At 41.9% G+C, this 22,673-nt stretch overlaps 2 protein-coding genes across 5 annotated transcripts in view; one reads left to right on the top strand and one right to left on the bottom strand.

Moving 5' to 3' along the window:
• Positions 1 to 380: 380 nt before the first annotated feature.
• On the top strand, positions 381 to 19,949 carry LOC308105975 (WD repeat, SAM and U-box domain-containing protein 1; the record flags this gene model as incomplete). The annotated part of the gene is made up of 12 exons (XM_080456955.1): positions 381 to 639; positions 1,359 to 1,500; positions 2,380 to 2,567; positions 3,063 to 3,149; positions 5,106 to 5,199; positions 5,578 to 5,611; positions 5,708 to 5,748; positions 6,407 to 6,513; positions 6,970 to 7,002; positions 10,355 to 10,534; positions 16,670 to 16,804; positions 18,289 to 19,949. The coding sequence occupies 12 exons, from the start codon at positions 381 to 383 to the stop codon at positions 18,438 to 18,440; spliced, it is 1,452 nt and encodes a 483-aa protein (XP_080313081.1). The 3' UTR covers positions 18,441 to 19,949.
• tanc1b (tetratricopeptide repeat, ankyrin repeat and coiled-coil containing 1b) overlaps positions 19,214 to 22,673 on the bottom strand; it is a gene marked incomplete at its 3' end in the record, with an annotated part of 133,343 nt that continues 129,883 nt past the window's right edge. For all 4 annotated transcript variants that reach the window (XM_080456950.1, XM_080456952.1, XM_080456951.1 and 1 more), the window contains exon 26: positions 19,214 to 21,669. In XM_080456950.1, the coding sequence (XP_080313076.1) occupies positions 20,124 to 21,669 (1,546 nt within the window). The remainder of the gene's footprint in view (positions 21,670 to 22,673) is intronic.

Genomic DNA, 22,673 nt, shown 5'->3' with positions numbered 1-22,673 from the left:
ACAAAAGTATTGGCATCAAAATATACTTAAAGTAATACAATTTTTGAAAATAGCAGATCTTGTAGATCGGCTATTTTCAAATAGCCTAAAATAGGGCAGAAGTGGTTAATGTATGTTTTATAATATAATTTAGTAGAGTAAAAGTACAATATTTGCTTCTGAGATGTTGTGGAATAGAAGTAAAAGTATTGCAAATTGGAAATACTCAGTAAAGTAAAAAGTAACTCAAAATTGCAGTACTAGAGTAAATGTACTTAGTTACTTTACAGTTTACACCACTGCTGAATGAATGCTTGGGTATTTTGCGCCACCTTGTGAGTAAACCGTTTCACTTGCAGATCCAGCACCAGGGACCCGCCTCAACAAACAACAATCACAAAATGGTGTCACTAATGTGCACTCTGCAACATCACAGAGACGAGGTGAATGATTGTGACTTTTCCCCCACACTGTTGGCCACGTGTTCTGGCGACAAAACCATCCGCCTGTACGACGCGAACGATGGCTTCTCTGAGCTGCCGTTCTCGCCTCTCTCGGGCCATGGATACGGCGTCCACTGCTGCCGCTTCAGCTCCTGTGGCGACTACCTGGTCACGTGCTCCACGGACGCGTCCATTATGATCTGGAGCTCAGCTACAGGTGAGCCAGTGTAAAGTAACCAAGTACATTTACTCAAGTAATTAAAACCTGAGGCCAGTTTTTTAAATATATATTTAAAGATTTGCACACATTTTCAAGATAAAAACATAAATAGCAGATCTACAAGCTAGTGCCACGCTTAGCGCGATGAACTTGTATATCTGCTATTTTTGAATAGCCAAAGAAATCTAAAAATGACACAGATGCGTTCCAGGACTAAATGGGTTAAGTACAATTTGAGGTACTTTACTGGAGTATTTCCAATTTTCTATACTTTATACTTCTACTCCACTACATCTCAGAGGCAAATGTTGTACTTTTTACTGCAATACAACTATTTGAAAACTTTAGTTACTAGTTACTTTGTTGATTTTGATTATTACAAAACATACATTAACCACTTCAGCACTATATTTCAGCCATTTGAAAATAGCCGATCTACAAGATCACAATGCGTCTTGATTCAGGCATTGTGACCTTGTAGATCTGCTATAAAGATTTGTATACATTTTAAAACTTAATAATGGTGGTCTTGATAATGAGTACTTTATATTTTTGGTACCTAAAGTACATTTTTATACCAATATTTTTGTACTTTTTTACTCAAGTAAATGTTGAATTCCGGACCTTTACTTGTAGCAGAGTATTTCTACATTATTGCAGTATTTATACTTTTACTAAAGTAAATAATGGGAGTACTTTTTCCACCACTGCGACAGGTGAGCTGCTGGGGACGCTGGAGCACCCAGGCCGCAGCCCGGTGAGAGCATGCGCACTGGCGCCAGACAGCACCCTGCTCCTGTCCGCGGCCTGTGATGGAACCGTGGCGCTGTGGGACTTTAACTCTAAAACACTGAGCAGGTATAGAATATATACTGTCGAAAATAACGTGTCAAATAATGCGTGTTTTTTTTAATAGCTTTACTCGAATATTGCACAATTTAAATGGAATAATCACACTTTACCTATTTTCAATTCAATTTTATTAAAGTGTCATATCACAACAAGTTGTCCTACATTGTCTCACCCTGAGTAAGCAATTTTGCGACAGTGGCATGGATAATTGTGGTGGCTGTTTTCTGAGTGTTTCCTTCATTTTAGACTAGATCTTAGTCGGTTACATACTGTAAATGTTTAAACCAGTGAAATCGGTACATCCATATCATTGGCCCTTTTGATACAAAAAAACACAGCAAAAAAATGCAATCTATGACCCTGGATATATATATATTTTTTAAAGTGGATATGTGCATATGATATCTGATATGCATGTAGGCTATATCTCATTTTTTTAGCAGTTTTGTAGCCTATATATAATTAGGTTTTCTGTTTTTAAACCCAAGTAGGCCTATACTACACATGCCCACAATAATGACTGATGAGTTACACAGGTGCGTCCACTCTTGGAGTGACACATATAACGGACTGAACAGGTGTTTTTAAGTGACCCTACGAAGATGTTTAATTAAAGAAGTCAAAGAGAAGATAAAACATTCCACACTGTTTGAAGCTCCAAAAACGTACTTTATTTTTTAATAAAGTACGTTTTTGGAGCTTCAAACAGAGTGCGGATGTTTTTTCTTCTCCTTGATTCTTGCCTCGATGCCTTGATGTCCAGCACCTGGCCTAAATACAGGCACACAATCTCCTCTGTGAACAATAATTAAAGAAGTCTCAACCATAACTCGGTGTGCAGGTTATATCCTATTTAAAAAAAGAGGCTTTAATTTTGTCTGATAGGTGTTTAGCTGTAAGTGAGGCCAGTGTGGTTGCATGCTGCTTCACGCCATGTGGCCAGATGTTTGTGACTGGCTGCACCTATGGTACCATCAAACTGTGGGATGTCCACGCCGACCTGCTCCACTCTGAGAGGGATGCCCATGACCTGGGAGTCACCTGCTGCAACTTTGCTCACCAGTATGAAAGTGGTGAGACTCATACTGTACTTCATTTAAATTAGCTTTGATGAATTAAGTTTTTGTTAGATTTTATCCATGTGTCATCCAAAGACACAGTGACAACTAATGCATAAGAACAGTGCAATCCTGTGTTATTGGCTCTGCAAGATGCTAGCCATCTATGACAGGGTGTGTGTGTGTGTGTGTGTGTCTGTCTGTCTGTCTGTCTGTCTGTCTGTCTGTCTGTCTGTCTGTCTGTCTGTCTGTCTGTCTGTCTGCCTGCCTGCCTGCCTGCCTGCCTGCCTGCCTGCCCGCCCGCCCTAATTTGGATTCATAGACGACTGACATCATGTAGATGACTGTTATCACAGGCTAGTCACATGAAGTCTGAGATCCACATAACTTCCTAGTTTACATACTGTATGCTATTTGTTGATGATAAGATTTCCCACTTTGTATGATATTGTGTCCCAGCCAACATGATAACACTGATGGAGAGAGAAATGTGCTGCTTTTGTTCTCTAGATGGTTGCTGCATGGAGTTTCGATTGGCCTCCTGTGGACAAGACAGCCTTCTGAAGATATGGATTGTTTCCCAGCGTGGAGGAACAGGTACAGTAGGCCCCTGCATTCCCTTCTCCAGTCTCCACCACCTATGAGAGAGGGTCAACCTTGAAATCCCCCCACAGAATAGAATCATTTCATTAGGTCTAGTGTGTGTAATAAATCAGTGGGAAAGAGACCCATTAATAATGGATCATCACTTTTAAGACATTCTGCTTGAATGCAGCAGAGGAAGGTGTGTGTGTCAGGCCTGGCCACGTTATCGATATCTTTGTATGAGACTAGATATTGTTTGGGATTTCGGATATCATAATAGTATGTTTATTATAATACATAATATCATTATGATATGACAATAGTGATTTTTCCTGGTTTTAGTCACGTAGGCTTAATAAATACGAAAAACTGTCAACTTAAAACAATATATATATATATATATTTTTAAATAATTTATTATTGTTATCACAATACCGATATTATCGGAACAATCCATATTGAGGTTTTTGGTCAAATATTGTGATATTGTCAAAAATATTGTGATATTTATACCATATCGCTCAGCCTTACTACCCCCTGCTGTGTTTGTGTGACTGTTTGCGCACCTGCACACATGGAAATATTAACACGCATCCGCTGTGACATTTATGCCTCATGAATCATCTGAAACAGTTAATGAACATAATGTGCTTCAACGTATTTTACGGTTTATGTGAAGTTTTACGACCAATCAGCAGCCTTAACAGTTCTCTTTACAATCAATACTCTCCTTACCTCGATGATACCGTTACGGTTCAGAATGCTGCCAGTGGCTGAGCTGTATGTGTTGCCGTGGTAACATCTGTTTCTGGGGAGTATGTGTGATGTGCGGGCCACGCAGTGACCCACTGGGAAGTCCACAGGGAGCCTTTCTGTCTGCACAACCTCTACATAGGACACAGACAAAAAAACAAATTTTACAGCCTTACCCACTCACTGTAGTCTTTTTCCCTTGCTGCTCTCTTTCATTGCCCCGTTGAACCCACTGCAATGGGAAGTCAGCAGGTGAGGATATTAGACAGCGGGGGGGGGGGGGGGGGTGTAAGAGATTACCTGAACCACTTTAACCCTGGAGTCCCAATTTTGGGCATGTCATTATAGGTGAAAAATTAAAGGTAGGGCAATGGATAAGGGACAACTTAAGATATTTACATAAGTTGTCTACTGTATATCTAGACAACAGTATTAGCTGTTTTTCTTTTATAATTATTAAGTTAATAAATAAAGTTACACATCATCACAAGTGGAGGAAGTTGCTAGTTGTACATAATAGTGTATTGACTGTATTTGATATAACATTGACCGATAAATGTACATTTAAAAAAATCTCTTATCTGGTTCGATGTTACATCTCAGGATTGTTCACCATGGCTGTTTCTCAATCACGCATGCAAATAACCCTGTAAACTCTTAGTTTGCTAACCTATTCCTTTGCCTTAAAGTTTTTCATCCACCAATCTTTGGTAGGAATTGTGTTGTTTAAAACAGTGCTCGTCTACCTTCTACAGTATTTGGCATTCATGCTGAACTGCTTCATCCTAGGCATTCTGGACACGTTTGTATACATTGCTATTTCTGGCCAATATTTGTGTTTAAAAAAAAGAAGAAGTCTTCTAACCTTTTGCAGATGCAGTAGTCAGTGGGGGAGCCCAGTTGATAGCTACTCAGCAGCAGTTATTGACAGAAAAGTTTGCTGTAAATGGATTGCAGGGGGTTGACAGTGATTTGGTCTGAAGTCTGCCAGAGTTTGTGTGGGTGGGGAGGTGGGGTGCTGAGGTGTGCATGCACCTGAATTCATGTGTGAAGTTTGCTGTGAAGAAATTGCAGGGGGTACTAGGTACTAGCTGATCAAATGTGGACAGACAATGGTGCCATCTGAGGTCTGACTAACTTTGCGCATGTGTGTTTGCGCACGTATGTGTGTGTCCTGTGCGCATGTGTGTGTGTGTGTGCCTTATTGATTCTCAGCCTGTGAGATGACGCTGCTACACACTCTCACTGGACAATCAGCCCCGGTCCTCTCCTGTGCATTCTCCTGGGATGGAGAGATGGTTGTCTCAGGGTAACAGGCTGTCTCTTGACATACAAAGCCTTTCTGTTATCGCCGCAGCATCTAATCAGCGCTGACTAATATTTCCCCCAAATCAATATTACCGCTTTTACCTTAAACAGCACATGCTGATCCTGCTGTTTCTCTATTTGGTCACTAGGGGAGTGTGTCTTGCCATTTTCAGGCTCCTGCTGGCTTTGGCTTCGATAGCAGTCACAGTCTTCTTTCTTATGCTTGAGTTTAGAAATGTTTGCCTCTGGATTGTCTTGCACTTCAGTTGCATGCAATTTTGTCTTTCATTAATTGCATGATACATTGAGAGCTCTACATTGTTAATACACGTTAATGTCTGCAAATAATAACAATATTTTTTCTCTTGTCATCCAACAGCTCAGTGGACAAAACCATCGCAGTGTATGATGCGGTGCGTAAAATACGATGCTTTTCATCCTTACATCACAGTCTCTGTTAACAGTGAACATTTCTAATGCTAATGTTTTGTTTATGATTTCCTTCACAGAACCTGGGAGCTCTGCTCCACACTTTGAACGAGCATGACAGGTACACACAACCTGATCATTATCTAACCTCCCCCCCCCCCAGCCGGTGTACAACCACACTGTCTGAGATCAAATGACCTGATTTATTCTCCATTAGTTTTACCCTGTGCTGTGTGGATGCAGTGTTATGGACTTGTCTGCACGGCACCATGGGCAAGCGTCAGCAGAGTGCTTTGAAAATTTTAGATTTTTGGTTTGTTGGATGTGTGGGTGTTTATTTTTTATTTCCATGTTTTTCACCACAAACATTAATTTGGCTTTTAACCACTCAAGCCCTATTTTATTTTATTCTTCATGGCATGACATTGTCACACAAAAATAGCTGATCTACAAGCTCACAACATGTTGCGATGCTATGCGTTTTGAACTTGTAGATCAGCTATTTTCGGTTATAAAGGGTCGTTCATAGTCACACCAACAACTATAAACTATAAAAATATAGTTTTAAACATTGCTCTCAAGTCAAGTGGATGTCCACAGCACAACTATAACAAATACAATGGTGAACAATATAGTTATTGTTATATTTATAGTGCTTAATGTGAATGACTTGCCCAAAATAGGGACACCAGGTTAAAGCGCAGCCTGTCAGACTGTGTATTAACAGGCCTTAATCTACCCATTGCACCTTTCACCCCCCTTCTCCCTCCCTCCCTCAGGTATGTGACCGCTGTAGCCCTGTCCCCCAGCATGCCCTGGGTTGCCACCGGTTCCATGGACAAAACTGTTAAAGTGTGGAGGACAGGGGACGGAGACAGCACGACCGGTTAGTGAGCATAACAAGGAAATTGGAACTTGGCTAGGTGTCATTATTTACTAGACACTTTATTCTCTTCCCCAGGACTAGAAAACGTTTGAGTCCCTCCATTCCCCAGGGAAAAAATAGTAGAAACAGAAGCTGCCTGGAAACGATATGTGAATGATGTTTATTGGGCCAGCTGGGTTGAGGAACTAGACCTTCTGCCTTTTTATAAAATAAAATAAAAAGTTAATACAAACATGAAAGACAATACTTAAAAAATTAAACAAATGTTTTTTGACCATAATGCAGCTGAGTGTTCAGACGTCAGGAGGCCTCATCAGGCTTCTGCCAGAACTCAGACTCATGTTAACAAAGCAAATTCCATCTCTCCATAAATTTGTCTCTGTTGCTTTCTGTCTTCCTCTCTGTCTGTCATTTACTTTAAGAAAATTAACACCCTCTTTCTTCTTTATTGTATAGTTGCTGAACCACGGCAGCAGCCTACATGTAAAGGTAAATAATTCTGTTATAATAAATTGTGTGTTCCTCTGATCTACGTATATATTCTAAAGTCTTTGGAAGCCTTTATTTACCCATCTACAGTGCTGCTCACTAGCAGTCACTTGGTAGAGCAAGAGAAGAAGATAGCGAGGCCTAGATAGATATGGGACAACTATGCAACATTGCTTTATTGGTCTGAGATTTCATTTCACGTTTATTTATAAAGAACAAAACAAGTTTGCACCAAGTGCTTTATAGGGGGCTGTATTAAATACAGTCATAGTAACTATATCAAAATAATTGTATAAAAACTATAACGACTATATATCATGCAACACATGCACTTTGAGAACATGCAGGCACATACATGAATACTGCATATACACAAAACATGGGTACATTACAGAGGGGCGATGAAACGAAAAGGAAAAAATAGGTCAGTTACTGTCAGGGTTCGATTTGTTATAAAAGAAAACAGACGGAGCCCTACAGTATACTTAATTTGTATGACAAATCGTAAAAATTGCCAAGTTTACAATGCGATGTGACGTGTTGTGAGCTTGTAGATCTGCTAGCTTAGCTATTTTGGGGAAATAAAGGAACGTTTTGATAATTCTTTACAAATTTGCATGTATTTAATTCGGTCTGACCGGAAACGAGGATAAAACATATCCCGTACCGGTGATCAAAATGAATGACCAGAGGAGGGATTTCAAAAGCAGATGCAGGAACCCCCTCCACTACCCCCACCCTGGTTACTAGGATATGCAAGAGTGTTCTATTAAGGCCCTACTGACCACTGTTAACATAACCTTTCCATGACTCAGCTTGCTAGACTGGGATATCCAGGGTCACAGAGAGGAGGCGTCAACTCTGCGCGGTATCCATGTAGGCATGATATCGCTTTGCACCGTGTTCTGGAACACCTCCACTGACTGCAGCAGTGCTGGAAATGAGCTTAGTGTTAAACCTCATACATACTCTGTCGCACAACAGTGTCCAAAATAATTGATATTCATGGCGTGTTGTTAGCTTGAAAATAAGTTATTTTCGGCATGTGACCGAGTATAAATTAGGCTTTACAATTCGTCTAGTGTACATTCTGAAATGTATTCACGGATTGATTCATCTATTGTTTCACTAGTACATTAAGGGTGTAATCATTCTTTGGGATAACTATATATCTCTGGAGGAAATTGAAAGATTATTTTGCAGGCAGGCGAAGGAGGAAAAAAAAGGCAAGGAGAGGGAAGGGTAAAGGTGAGGGGAATCCAAACATGCAGTCGGCGTGGTAATGAGATCCACCCCCCCATCCGCAGGGTTATCATTCACATGGCTAATGATGGGAGATGGAAGCCATGAGGGTGCAGAGGAGGTGTCATTAGCGGGCCCAGCACACCACGGGACAGTTTATCTCAGCCCCGTATGATAAATTATAGCTGCCCACTTTAGCCACATGTGTCATGATGCCAAGGTTGATGAGTTGCTTACTGGCAGCATTTGAAAAAAACAACCATGCGTTGAATTTTTTATTTTCTTCTCTTACATTTTTTTTCTTTCTTGGCATTGAAATGAAAGCATCAATACTACTAGGTATCGAAACCTAAGGGGATATCGAAAGGGGTATATCGAAACCATTTGCATTGATATATATATATGTATATGTATATGTATATGTATATATATATATATATATATATATATATATATAACACACACACACACACATTTATTTCCTGTGTTTGTTCTCAAATATTTTTAGTTAGTTAAGTTACAGAAGAGTTAAAGTTGTGTTAAATACACTAGGTTCATTTTCTATAATGATTTGTATAGAAATTTCAATGTGTAATGTAGTTTTCCTTTTAAGAAAAATGAGTTTAAAAAATGGTACCGGAAAAAGTATTGTTTGATAACCGGTTTCGAAATCAACGTACCCAGCCCTAATGCTGACTATGGTTACTGACTATGGTTACTGACTATGGTTGATGACTATGGTTACTGACTATGTTACTGACTATGTTACTGACTATGGTTAATGACTATGGTTACTGACTATGTTACTGACTATGGTTAATGACTATGTTACTGACTATGGTTAATGACTATGGTTACTGACTATGTTACTGACTATGTTACTGACTATGGTTAATGACTATGGTTACTGACTATGTTACTGACTATGGTTACTGACTATGGTTACTGACTATGTTACTGACTATGGTTACTGACTATGTTACTGACTATGGTTAATGACTATGGTTAATGACTATGGTTAATGACTATGTTACTGACTATGGTTACTGACTATGGTTACTGACTATGTTACTGACTATGTTACTGACTATGGTTAATGACTATGGTTACTAACTATGTTACTGACTATGGTTAATGACTATGGTTACTGACTATGTTACTGACTATGGTTACTGACTATGTTACTGACTATGTTACTGACTATGGTTAATGACTATGGTTACTGACTATGGTTACTGACTATGGTTACTGACTATGGTTAATGACTATGTTACTGACTATGTTACTGACTATGGTTAATGACTATGGTTACTGACTATGTTACTGACTATGGTTAATGACTATGGTTACTGACTATGTTACTGACTATGGTTAATGACTATGGTTACTGACTATGTAGTCTCGATCTCCAGGCTTTTAGTTTTGCTAAAAAATAAAAGCCTGGATCAGCGCGTCGGTGTTCCGGGTATAGGAAGTGTTTCATTTCCCCAACCAACCAGAGTGCAGTGGGCATCGCTTGTAATGTCGTGTTGACGGGGCGGGGGTTGACGGACAGATCGGTGAACGAATGGAATCACACGCATTCTCTCGCCAGAGATGTTAAACCCGCCCCTCTAGGCACAAAAGCAGGAGGGCTAGTGCAGCCTACTGACTATGTTACTGACTATGTTACTGACTATGGTTAATGACTGGTACCGACTATGGTACTGACTATGGTTCATGACTATGGTTCATGACTATGGTACTACTGACTATGGTTCATGACTATGGTACTGACTATGGTACTGACTATGGTTAATGACTATGGTACTGACTATGGTGCTGACTATGGTACTGACCATGGTGCTATGAGCACAGATTCTTAATACTGGGACTGATAGACTGTGTTCATGTGTGTTTGTTATGACCGAAAGAGAGACTGAGGAAGAAAGATAAAACAAGAAAGGAAGGGCACAATATTATCGTTTATACGTTTTCTATGGGTGGCCCTTTTGTGTGGAATGTGTGGGAAGTGTTTGTTTGCATCAGATAAGCCCAAATTCAGGATGTTGGGGGGGAGGGGGGGTATTACGGCAAAACACTTCCTCCCTTCCTGTTATGTGTTCCGCAGGAAGGAAGCCACCGGGTCACAGCAGGCTGCTGCTTGATGATTGGACAGAGGAGGACGTGGGGACTTGGCTGCATGAGGAAGGACTGGAGGAGCTTGTCAGCATCTTTAAAGTGAACAACATAGATGGGCCAGAGCTGAGCCAGCTAAACAAAGATATACTGGCCTCTGAGCTGGGAATTGGTAAGGATGAGTACACATACAAACACTTACAATAGAGTGCGCACGCACGCACGCACGCACGCACGCACGCACGCACGCACGCGCACACGCGCACACACACACATACACACACACAGAAACATTAGGATTTATTGCTTTCTTCCTGGGGGTTCGGTTGTTTCTCCCAGTGTTATCGTGAGTTTCTAATGGAAAGTACTGTATGCTGCAGGCATTTATCTGTTCTTTTATTTTGCCGTAACTCTTCCCTAAATGTGATATTTATTTTTTCCGGTTGCCGAGATACAGCTTTACTGCCTGCCTATAAAGTCATACTGTAGGGACAGTACCTTGCCAGATGACCTTTAAGTCACCAACAATCATAATCCTTCTGAAAATGAGATTAGTGGCTTTGGGCTGGGCGAAGGTCCCGCCTTTCATCCTCATATATCGCCGCTGTCCGGTGGAAACCTTGTATGTCCAAAAGTGTTACTTTTCAGGAATTGGGGAAAAAAATAATCTGTGTTCCAATTATTATTTAGTCACAGGCTCTTGTTAATACTCGCATCACAAGCTCTTAATACTTTTCATTAATTCAATATTTATAAAACCCACAGACACACTTAATTACTTTCACTTAAAAAAAGTTTGAAAATAGCAAGACTAGCCGATCTGCAGTACAAGCTCACAACGTGTAGCATTGCGACACGTGAGCTTGTAGATTGGCTATTTTAGCTACTTTTGTGTAACACTAGTATGAGGGAGTAGAAGAGCATTAATTGACGAAAAAACATGAAAAGTTGAAATATGGAGATACAAGGTTTCTGCCCGACAGCAACGATATGACCTCAAAATAGAGACATTTCTGTTCTGTTATCTGTTGTGGACTGACACACTACACCAGCCATTTACTGAAGGGTATACACAGGTTCTGTATACACGCTTTTCTGCACCATTTTCCCTTTGTGTTGGAGTGCATCCAGCCATCGATCCAATTAAAATTAGCTTAAAATGGATGGCGAGATATCACAGTGTCCCCATCTCCTAAAGTACCATACCGCTGCTGGTAGTGACCAGAATGTGACTCGGATATGCAGACCAAGGTAAAGCATGTGTCTTTTTGTATGGAGGACAGCTCTCATCATTAGCAGTGAATCAGGGCTGAGGAGACCACTGTCCTTTGTTCTCTGCACTTAACAAACTATCATATTCTAGGCGTGCTGTTTGTGTAGACGCATGCATTGCACGCACACACAGTCACACACACACGCGCGCACGCACGCACGCAGAGTGGAAATTAGATTCCATTCCGCTTTACTTTATGAAATATTCATGAATCTTCAAGTGAGGGGGAAAAAAAAGTTCTTCAGCGACATAATTCAATGCATCTCTGTAGAGACTTAGGCAGAATCATTATGTACTCTATCACACCCCCATGCCTAGTCTGACTCTGAATGCTACCTTTCTGGACATGTTTTTTTTCCCTCTCGCCATGAAATAGAACAGATTGTGGCTCCTCAGCCTGCCTTTACTGCAATTTTATTTTCATGTCACGTTAAAGCATCAGTCTAAATGCAAATGTAGTATTTAGGATTGTGCTTCTCTCCACTGTTCCTGTAAAAAAAAAAGAACATATGGTAAGCGGCAGCTAAAGACGGAAAAAGTGCATTGGAGCACAACACAGGTTTAGTTAATTGAATGACTTGATGAGTTTTAATGAGTTTGATTTTGAGAAGACATTCTGGCTAAGCTCCAAACTCCCTCATCTCCCTTTGGGAGTTCAACAATTTGTTTCCTTAATGCTGTATCTGCACAGCATTTTTAATCTAATCACATCTCTCACATCCTCTCAACGCAGGCTCACAGGGCTTCTTCACATGAATGTAGGTGCAGGTTAATTGATCATGTAATTTTATCAAGATGCTGAAGTCATCAGAACCTGGTGCCATTGTCGTCGTGTTGTGTACCGGCATGCAGTTAACCCGCCATTCATCAATTGCTTGGTCTTGCGTGTGTTTTGTAACTTGGAATTTTGTCAAGAATGATTTTGAATAAATCAGATGCACAGAGGCTTTTCTGCCTTTTCTTTCTCACCAAGGAAACAGCATAGTTATATAAAAAGCGAAAAACCTAGGGCCGTTTCTCAATATGCGTACTTGTCTGTACTTGTGTCCTCGCGAACTTATGAAACGTCAGTCACTACCCAGGTACGGTTCCAATCCTAAATTCGCATCTGGCCAAGTACAGTCCAAATACCCGGATGTGAACTCGATCCGCCCACTTTACCGATGCATCAGAGCTAACTTGTGCGGACTTCTCACAGCAAATTTCTCAGAATGCAACTCCACCGGTGCTTGAAAAACAGAACAGCAATATGGCTTATACGGACCCCGGTAACTGTAAGTTGAAGAAATGTCAAAATTCCCCAAAATGGATTAAAACGCTGGGCAAACTATTGCTGTTCTGCCGTGGCAATCACCTGGCTCATTTATTATACACATGTATGTGTTAATTAAATTAATTTAAAAAAAATATGGGACATAAGAGTAAATAAAAGTTAAAACACAAAGAGACTGTTTAAGGCTACATAATATTTTGTTGTATTATAGAATGCACCGTATACCTATTGTATACTCTGTTGTACAAAAAGAACAGATCTACATGCTAACGCATATTCTTCTTTGGTCCGGTTAGTTTTGGAGAGGTGAACGCGCATTCAAATTTCGAACCCTGGTGCTGATCAAACAAGTGAAAGCCTGGACTCGGCCCGCTTCCAATCGAACAATGGTCCAGTTTGTTACAGGTGTGAACGCCATCAGACTTTATAGAGGACCTAAAATGGGGAGTAAACCAAAATACAGTGCATCGTGTGTTCATTGAATTACAAAATAAACCACTACTTGTGTAAATGTATCAATAATTAAATATTGTAGGCTCATACTCATACGAAACTCTTGCAGTGTTAGAGGCTCGTATATTTTTCTTTTTTTCCTCAAAACTGACCATCGGCAGTTCATTCTTCATTTCATTCTAATAGGTATGGGAATCACTGTTTTAATGTGCGCTATAGGCTAGTGACAGCTGAACTGTCTTTACTGAGCTGCAATATTAACTTTATCCTGTTGAATTCATCCAAGATATAGGCTGTAGGCTACTAAATATCAAATACTTTTGTTGCTGGCTGCCACACATTTTAACATCAAAATAAGGGGGAAATTATCGCTTTTTATTCTGCATATAAACTCCAGGTAAGTTTGAACATTTCTAGAAAGACAGACTATGATGCTTCCTATGATACTTCCCTGTCATCAATGCTGCTTCTTATGGTGCTTCTCTCTCATCTATGGTGCTTCCCATGGTCTTCTTCCTCGTGTCCGGCCATCGTCTAAATCATGTCTTTCCAGTGGTTGGCACAGGCGAGTGCAAAAGCATTTGGCTCGGCCAGGTCATCTCCAGTACATTGTGGAGCGTAGCTACATCTCATGATGTGTACCATGGTTTGTGGTTCACCGCACACACATGCATCAGGAGATGTTACTGTCCATTTCTTCATGGATGCCTTGCAGCGTCCTTCGCCGACCCGCAGACGGTTCAGTGTTTTCCAGACAGCTCAAGTTTGGTCATGGCCAGTAGCGAGACATTCATCTGGGGTGATGCCTCTCTCTGTCCATCAGGTTGTCTGGCTGCCCAGGCTGTTCCACTGGTTGTGCCACTTTGTAATCCTGGCAGCAGGTGGTGTGGTCTCCAGTTCTGCAGTGGCGTCCAAGAAGCTACTCCTGGAGCTGAGCCGTTTCTGGGGGGCAGTGTTCATGGAGTGAGTGCCGGTTGTCATTGGCCTGCTTTGTGCGCCTGGCTTTGGCGATGACTGCTCTGCGGATGTCAGGGCGATGCCAGAGAGGGTGTTAAGGCAGGGTACGGGGGTTGTTTTAATGCACCCAGTCACTATCCTGCAGGTCTCATTGAGGATAGGGTCTATTTTGCGTGCGTAGCTGGCTTCCTATGGTGCTTCTCTATCTTCTATGGTGCTTCCCTGTCTACTATGGTACTTCCTATGATGCTTCCCTGTCATCTATGGTGCTTCCTATGGTGATGGTCGCGGGAAAGTGCCCAGTGACGTCAATCTCAGGATGTCTGGTTCTAGGCTCCCAGGCTGTGCCAGCCTGTGCGCAAAAACACGAGAGAGAGAGAGCCGAAGCCCCCTGACGACGATGCATACTAATCCCAGCAGTATTCCAAATAGGTCGAGGTCATTGCTAAAGATCCCTTCAGTTCACCAGTGATTTTGTACCATGCCTCATATTCTGATCACCTCAGAATGCAGGCACTAAGAATGCCACTGCAGTGACTCCCTGAATTACACAGCCATCACAGCAGCCAGTCAGGAAGGTGGCACCATCGTGGTGGTCAGTCTCCACCTAGTCTCGCGAGCCAGACTGTTGTCAATTTTCAAATGCTTCCGTCATACAGTCTGGCGCACGGGAGCTCTGAAAATGATCCGGGGATAAAGCGGATGTGACGCCGCCTCCCTGCTTCCATTTCGTCTTTACAGTTGCGTACATTTGTCCTAATGTAAATCGTGTCGGGTATTCATTTACAAACAAGACCCGGAGACCTGGTTCTGCCAGACCCAGAATGAAGTCCTAGTATGTAACACACCTAAGAATCCTAAAAAACACTTTATACACTTAATTACATACTTGTGACATAATAATGATGTCATGAATAGTTCGTGACGAAGGGGACGAAAGGGGGCCAGACTTTTTTGGCTGGGGCCGGGGGACAAAGTGACCATGCCCTAGTGGTTGAAATCTGAATGGCCGGGCTTTGCACGACATGTGTCCCTTCTATGCCCATGTATGGACAGACTTTATTGGGTGACAGACTTTTTTTTGGCTGGGGTCGGAGGACAAAGTGACCATGCCCATGTATGGACGAAACAGGTACAAAGCCTCATGTAAGCCCGACCCCTTGGGTCTGGCAAAAAGCTGAAATATGGAGATACAAGGATTGTTGTGTTCCATTTTCTCTCTCTCATCCATCCATCCTATGGTATTTAATTGTCACAAACATCTTCCATGAGAGTCCACAAACACATCACACCCATCCTCCGTTCACTCCACTGGCTTCCCGTCTCTTTCCGGACCGAATACAAGGTATCCCTGTTGACTCATCAGTGCATCCACGGCAACGCTCCTTCCTACCTCAAAGAATTACGACCCACAACCTCCACAACCTCCGCACTTCAAACACTAACCTCCACAAAACCCCCAAGACCAACCTACGTACCATGGGTGACCGGGCTTTCTGCTCGGCCGCCCCCAAACTGTGGAATGCCCTCCCTGCCCACCTGAGAGCACCACAGTCGGTTGACTCTTTTAAGAGAGGACTAAAGACCTACTTTTATTTTTACATTTTTATCACACGATTTTGTAACCCATTTTTTCACTCAATGCCAATTGCCTATGTAATACTGTGCGTTACTCTCCCTCTGCCATGCCTCCTTCAATGCATGAGGAGCTAGCAAGCCGCTTCTTATCACCTGACAGGGGGTGTTTCCCCGGTTCTACGTAGGGCGTGGAAAGGACACGTTATTCCAAACAGTTCCTTTCCCCTCCATCAGACGCTCTGGCTGACCAAGGGGGGGGGCAGTATAGAGACCAGGATTACTGCATGTTCTTTGTGAGGGTACAGGGAGAACAACCCCACCTAGGGTATGGGCACTGAGGCCATACCCCCAGCGCCTACAGCGTCCCCAGGACTGTTTACCGACTGCGCCACCGAGCCCCCTTCTACCTTTTCAACAAAGCATTTTTTTTGCTACACTGGTTTTACCTCTAGGCTTTATGCCCTCATGTTTTAAATGTTTTCTTTCAGTTTCTTAGATATTTTTAATGGTGTGATTCTTTTTTATGCAATTGCCTATTGTACACTTTGAGATTTTCACAAATGTAAAGTGCATTATAAATAAAATCCAATATTTATTATTATCTGGCAGTATCACATTTATGAAAAGAATTGAAAACATTTTGACACTAATGATATTGGTTGAGGGTGGTATGCACGTAGCTTTTAATTCACGTTGTCTTCAATTCATGCTAAATGGAGCACTTGCTGCGCTTTTCACCAGCCATGAATACTAACTGGAGTGTTACTTTGCAGAGTCTGTGGGTTTGCGTGGTCGGCTCATGAGGAAGATTGAGGCCCTGAAGGCAGAACAGAATGGTTCAGAAGCTCCAGATGAGTTTGTGTGTCCCATCACCAGAGAGCTGATGAAAGACCCTGTCATTGCCGCAGGTACTGTTCTCTTCATGTCTAAGTGCACTTTGAGTGTATGATAGTACCCATCGTTCATTATAACGCCCTCTGTGGACCTGGGTGTGTACCTGCAGTCTTTCCCCATAACACACCTCAACAACACCTGTGAAAATGTCGGGGCAGAGGTTCTGCCCTGACCTCTGTGCCTTTGGCCTTGCGGAGACAAAAATAGCTGGCTTATTAATTATTTTTTATGTTTACCAATTACCCGAATGCCACCGTTAAAAATTGCTATAACGATAGAAAGCAATAAATGTTTTTTTTTTAAACACTCAACTTCTAATTATTAAAAAATAATAAAAGAACCCTTGTTGTAAAAAACAAAGTTGTCCTTTAAAGGTAGGGTAAGTTTTTTTGTTAAAAGGTTAAAGCTCTATATTCTGATGGTAATCATTGCTATAGAGTGTTTTTTCTTTTTTTTTTAAACACTCAACTTCTAATTATTAAAAAATAATAAAAGAACCCTTGTTGTAAAAAACAAAGTTGTCCTTTAAAGGTAGGGTAAGTTTTTTTGTTAAAAGGTTAAAGCTCTATATTCTGATGGTAATCATTGCTATAGAGTGTTTGTTCAGTCACAGGGGTCCCCGGTCTCTCCAGCTCTGAACAGAAAATGAAATTTCAGGTAGGTGACAAACGTTCAGCCAATCAGGAGAGAGTACCTATTAGCTTCCTTCTTATTGTGTTCCAGTTCCAATTTTGTATGCTCATTTCTTTTTGTCATCACTTCCAATTTCACTTGTTTAATCTGTATCCTGACTGGATAAAATTGGTATCCCGGCCTGAAAATGCATTTTCTGTTTAATAAAGAGCTGGAGAGACATGGAGACTCCTGTTACTGAACTATCAGAATATAGAGCTATTTAACACTTACCCTACCTTTAAAGACGGGGTGTCGTGATTTTCAGTGATCCCCCCCCCCCCTAAAACATGATCATCAGGTATTATGGTTATACTAGGAGGAAGATTTCTTTCAAAAAAGTGTACAGAAATTGTAAAAAATATGTTTTTATGTGGACACGCCTCCAGTTCATTAAGTATACCTGGTTAGCTTACCTTAGCACCTCCTCCACCACCTTAGCACCACCCACCTGTCCTAGTCCCTCCGCCTCCTCATGCCCACACCTGTTGTGTTATGATAATGAGGGGGAGGGTATGTTTTTACTATGTCACTAAAGCGCTGTTTTTCTATTGGCACGTTTGACCCTCAAGGTTTCAGCCTCCAGGTAGAAACTCAAAATAGTCAGAGAAGACATAAAACACCATAAAAACACCACCAGGGGGCTTAATGAAGTTCTATCAACCCCATAGACACATGAAAAACAGAAAAAGTGCAAAACCATGGCACCACCCCTTTAACTCAAGTTAAAATTTGACAGAGCAACTTTCACTTGTAGTTGAGTCATATTTTACTCAACTACTACTTTGTCCACCACTGTATCTAATGTATCTACTTTTTCCAACAGATGGCTATTCCTATGAGAGAGAAGCCATCGAGAGTTGGATCAAGGCCAAGAACCGATCGAGTCCCATGACCAACTTACCTCTGCAGACCACACTGGTCACTCCTAACAGGTCCCTGAAGATAGCCATAAGACGATGGAAATCCAGTCAGTAAATGTAAAAGCTTCATGATTCACCTTCATTATTAACAAATATGAAAATATTAATTAATCATTGTTGGCATTCATGGCACCTCTTATTTGTAACAAGTGCACTTAATCTACAAGAAAACAAATTGCAATTATAAGTTGGCAATGCAATGGATACTAACCTAGTAGTCTGTGTGTAGAAAGTTATTTTCACAGCTACTGTGTTTAGACTATGTATAATGAAAAGGTTACATAGAGAAAAATTGTCGATATGAGTTGACAGCATTCCTATGAATACAATTTAACCCATTTTGGACGGGAACCCCTTTTGGGGTTCCTGTTGCTATGTACAGTATAGAGCTTGTTGTAATTTTTGAATAAATATTAGAAGTTTTTCAGAAAACTTAGGTCAGGATTTAGAAGGCGTTTTTAGAATCGGCTGCAGGTCTAAATGGGTTAAGATCAGTGGGCTGTACAGTAACTCATTAAAGCCAAACAGCTACAGTATATCATTTTACCTTTGTGAATAATGATAAATACAAATTCTTCAACGAACATTAAAATGATCTTAATTTGAATTATGTGCAAGTACGCTAGAATGAAAGCCAGCAGTCCCGTTTATTTCCTCTGTGGGTCTTTATTTCCCCAATGATGGCTGTGGCAGTAATGTTCTATAACAGTATGTGATCACAGCTAATACAGCTCACAATACCGAAAACAGGGCAACAATTGCAAGTTATACATTATTAAAATAGAGCTGATGGCACAGCGGCCAAAAAACATTTTTATATAATAGAATTTTCTTCTTTATTAAAAACTGCAATTGTAGCATGCACTTAAACCAATATTTTGAGAGGATCTTAAAATGTCTTAGTAGCTGTGCAAAAATAACTATATAAAATATATTGCTTTTACAATTAACCAAGCCATAGGCGCTGTAAATAAATTAAACTAGACAGCAACAACAAGCAGGTACGGAGAGGATTTAGTTTTCATTGTTAATATGGCCGATTTATAGAATGTACAAACATATTTAACAAATACATTTTTTTAACCTTTAACAACATCCGCAAAAACAAATTTGTGCATAAAATAAAACTCAAAATACACAGAATTTTGAACTGGTCAATACACTTGACATAAACCTTCACTCAAAAGAAGGGAAAAAAATACATATTTATATAATGTACATAACGAGGATCTTCATCCTTCTAAGAACACAGGAATGCCCATCCATTCATCTCCCATGTGAACAGAAAACCTTCTATTCCTCATCTCTCAGCACCATGGGCACAAGGAACATTTTCAAACCCCACTTAAACTCACTTAATAGATTCATAATAACAATACGCTGTAATCGAATACGTTTTAAGCACTTGAAAGGCCTAAATGCGTATAAAGTGCTTGCTGTCACTGTTTTGTCTATGAGTATGACTGTCTTCACTCGTCAGTGCAATGTCTCCAGCTTGGCTGAATGAGAGGGAGAATGCTGTCTTGTGACAGAAGCAGACAGCAACAAGCGATAGTTGGAGGAGGAGAGAAAAGCAATCACCACACTGCCTTTGTCCCAGAAGAAAACCATACGTTGTTTGCATTCTCTTTGAAAGGCTTCAAATTAAAACATTATTCTTTCTAGGGCTGGTAAAAACTTCCTCCAGTTATGTGTTTTTGCTATTGTGTGCAGTGTGTGTGAGATGGGATAAACATCTCTACACATTGGACTCTATAAACGATCGCTTTGGTTTCATTGACGTTACGTGGATGTTGGGATTATCTCGGGTCAGGCCAGGCTGCTTGGGCTTGTCCATAAATGTGTGCGCCATTGCCATGGCTGGCTTGGATTCTTTGTAACATGTGGCCGCTTGGCAGAACTTCTCTGTGAATTCCTTGACATGCATTCCATTCTGTAAGCTGCCCATGGCCAAAGCACCCTGAGGTGGTGGAGGTTTGTGCTGCTCCTGGTAAGCGCTCACCATTTTGCCATAGGGCAGCTCACAGTTGACCGGCTGCAGGCCCATGCTTGACATGTTATGACACACCAGTCCCTCTGTGGAGTGGTTTTGCCAGTTGCGGCCGGAGGCCTGCAGGCTCGGATGGCTCTGCAACCCTTGGTGCTGCTGGACTGGCTGCTGGACTGGCGGCAGAAAACGTGCCGTTTTGTCCTTGAGGCCCATAAAGGGTCTGGGTTTGTATAACTCTGCTGCAGTAGAGTTGGCCTGCTGGCTGTGCTTGGTCTTGTCTGAAGTCTTGGTACGGACGTCAGGGCCCAGCTTGCCACTGTCCGACAAGCTGCTGCTGGACGCCAGACTGCTGGTGGAGCTGGACACTCTGATGCTGCCTGCTGCCGCACCACACCCACCTTCCTTTCCCGGGTCGACGTGGTTACCTTGAGGCCCGGGGCCGGTGCAGACCAACCCGTCCAGGGAGGATGCAGAATGAGCAGACAGTCTTTCTTGCCCCTGACCTTTGGAGCTGCTGAAGGAGGGGTAGGAGGCCTGGGACAAGCGTAAGCTCTCATCGCAGTTGTGACCCATGGAAGTGGACGCAGCTGCCAGTGACATACGGTCCCCATACACAGGCTCTTCAGTCGGGGGTGGTAAAGGGCTGATGTCGATGCCCGGGCCAGCCTTAAGCATGCTGGACATGTGTCTGCTGGGCAGCGGGCTCGAGGGACCATACTGAGACTTCCCACCTGCTGAGCGGCCCGCACCTCCCCCGACCTGCATGGAGCTCATATGTTGGTTCGTCTTGACTATCTGGGCTTGCTTGGTGGGTTGTAGAACAAGACCTTGCTGGGCCAGCGCCTCTCTGTGCTCCCGAGGGTAACGGTGAAGTGGCAGCCTGCTCGGGCCCGGCGGCGAGCCAGGTCTGGGACTTGGATTCTGACTACCCTGGCTGCTGGCGCTAGGAGGGTCAGAGGGCAGATCCCTGTTGAGGGAGTAGATATTCTGTGACCAACAGGCCTGCGAGGTCTCCTCCTCTCTCTCCTCCAAGATGTCTCTTTGGCCATCCAGGCTCCTGGCCAGGCTGTGCTCTGAGCACTCCTCCTGCTCGTCCTCCTGCTCCTGGTCAGAGTCATGGTCTCCTGTGGCCTGGTGTGAGGTAGCTGCAGCCCCTAGTTGCAAAGGTTTGCTCTGGCTGCGCTGCATCTGCTTGCATTCCTCTTCCACTCGTGCCAGCAGACGACGGATCTCCCGGTTATTTGGGCAAAGCTTGGCCGCTTCATGCAGATCAGCCAGGGCCGCCGTAAACTGCCTGCAAGAGGAGAAGAGTTAACAAACATTGTGGATATAATTCAAACCGATAACATTCACTGTTCGATCCATTCTATTAGGGCTGGGGCAATCACCTGAAAATGTATTGAAACCGACATTAACTCATTCACTGCCTGAATTATTTCTGGCCGCGTTTGCCCACTGCCAGAGATTTTTCATTGAAAAGAAAAAAGTACTCAGGAGCCGAGATACAGAATGTTTAAGTTAACAAGGAAGTGGATAGGAGTCTAGATCTTCGAAAAATCATATCTCCTTGGTCTTTGGGTCAAAAAATATATATATATATTTTTTTTAAATCGATTACTTTTTTCATTTATTTTATTTATTTATTGTATTAAAAATAAATGAAAAACGTTATGGAAAAAACACAGCCCCCTCGCGTATTAGAAGGGCAGGGTGAGTTACCAGAACGGGTGTTTTTATTGAATCTAACATGTTAAAAATGGAGTTTGAAGTTACAATGGGTTTGTATAGGAAGGGGGCGTGTCTGATAAAATGAATATCAAATATCTAAATACTGAATCAAACAACTTAAAAACGGTCTGGGGGGTTCACAAAAGCCTGAGTAGACGATAAAATGACCCAAAGTTTTTTTGAAAGTGAAATATCCCTTTAAGTATTAACACATTGAGTGCCAGGGTCTTTTTAAAACAGGGTACAGTCGGTGCCTGGATTTTTAACAATTTTTGAACCTTTTTCAAGTAGTCACAAAATATTTTCAGTGATCACCGTCCTCAAGGTGATCCCCTCATTACACACATAGAGGTCTCGTACAATCGGGGGGAAAAAATGTAAAACATTAGGTAATCCGTTCCATAGTTGCAGCCAGTTGAAAATAGTCGAAAATAGTCAAAAATACATATTTTAGAAAAAAAGTACACAGGAGCCGAGATACAGGCTTTTGAAGTCATAAGTGGATTGGAGTCTAAATCTTCGAAAAATAAGATTTAGTTTTCCCAAAAACGGTCATAACCGTTTTTGGCA

The sequence above is a fragment of the Gymnoscopelus braueri genome (assembly GCF_963280865.1).
Source record: "Gymnoscopelus braueri genome assembly, chromosome: 18".
Lineage (NCBI taxonomy): Eukaryota > Metazoa > Chordata > Actinopteri > Myctophiformes > Myctophidae > Gymnoscopelus > Gymnoscopelus braueri.
This window is presented reverse-complemented; position numbering and strand designations above follow the sequence as displayed.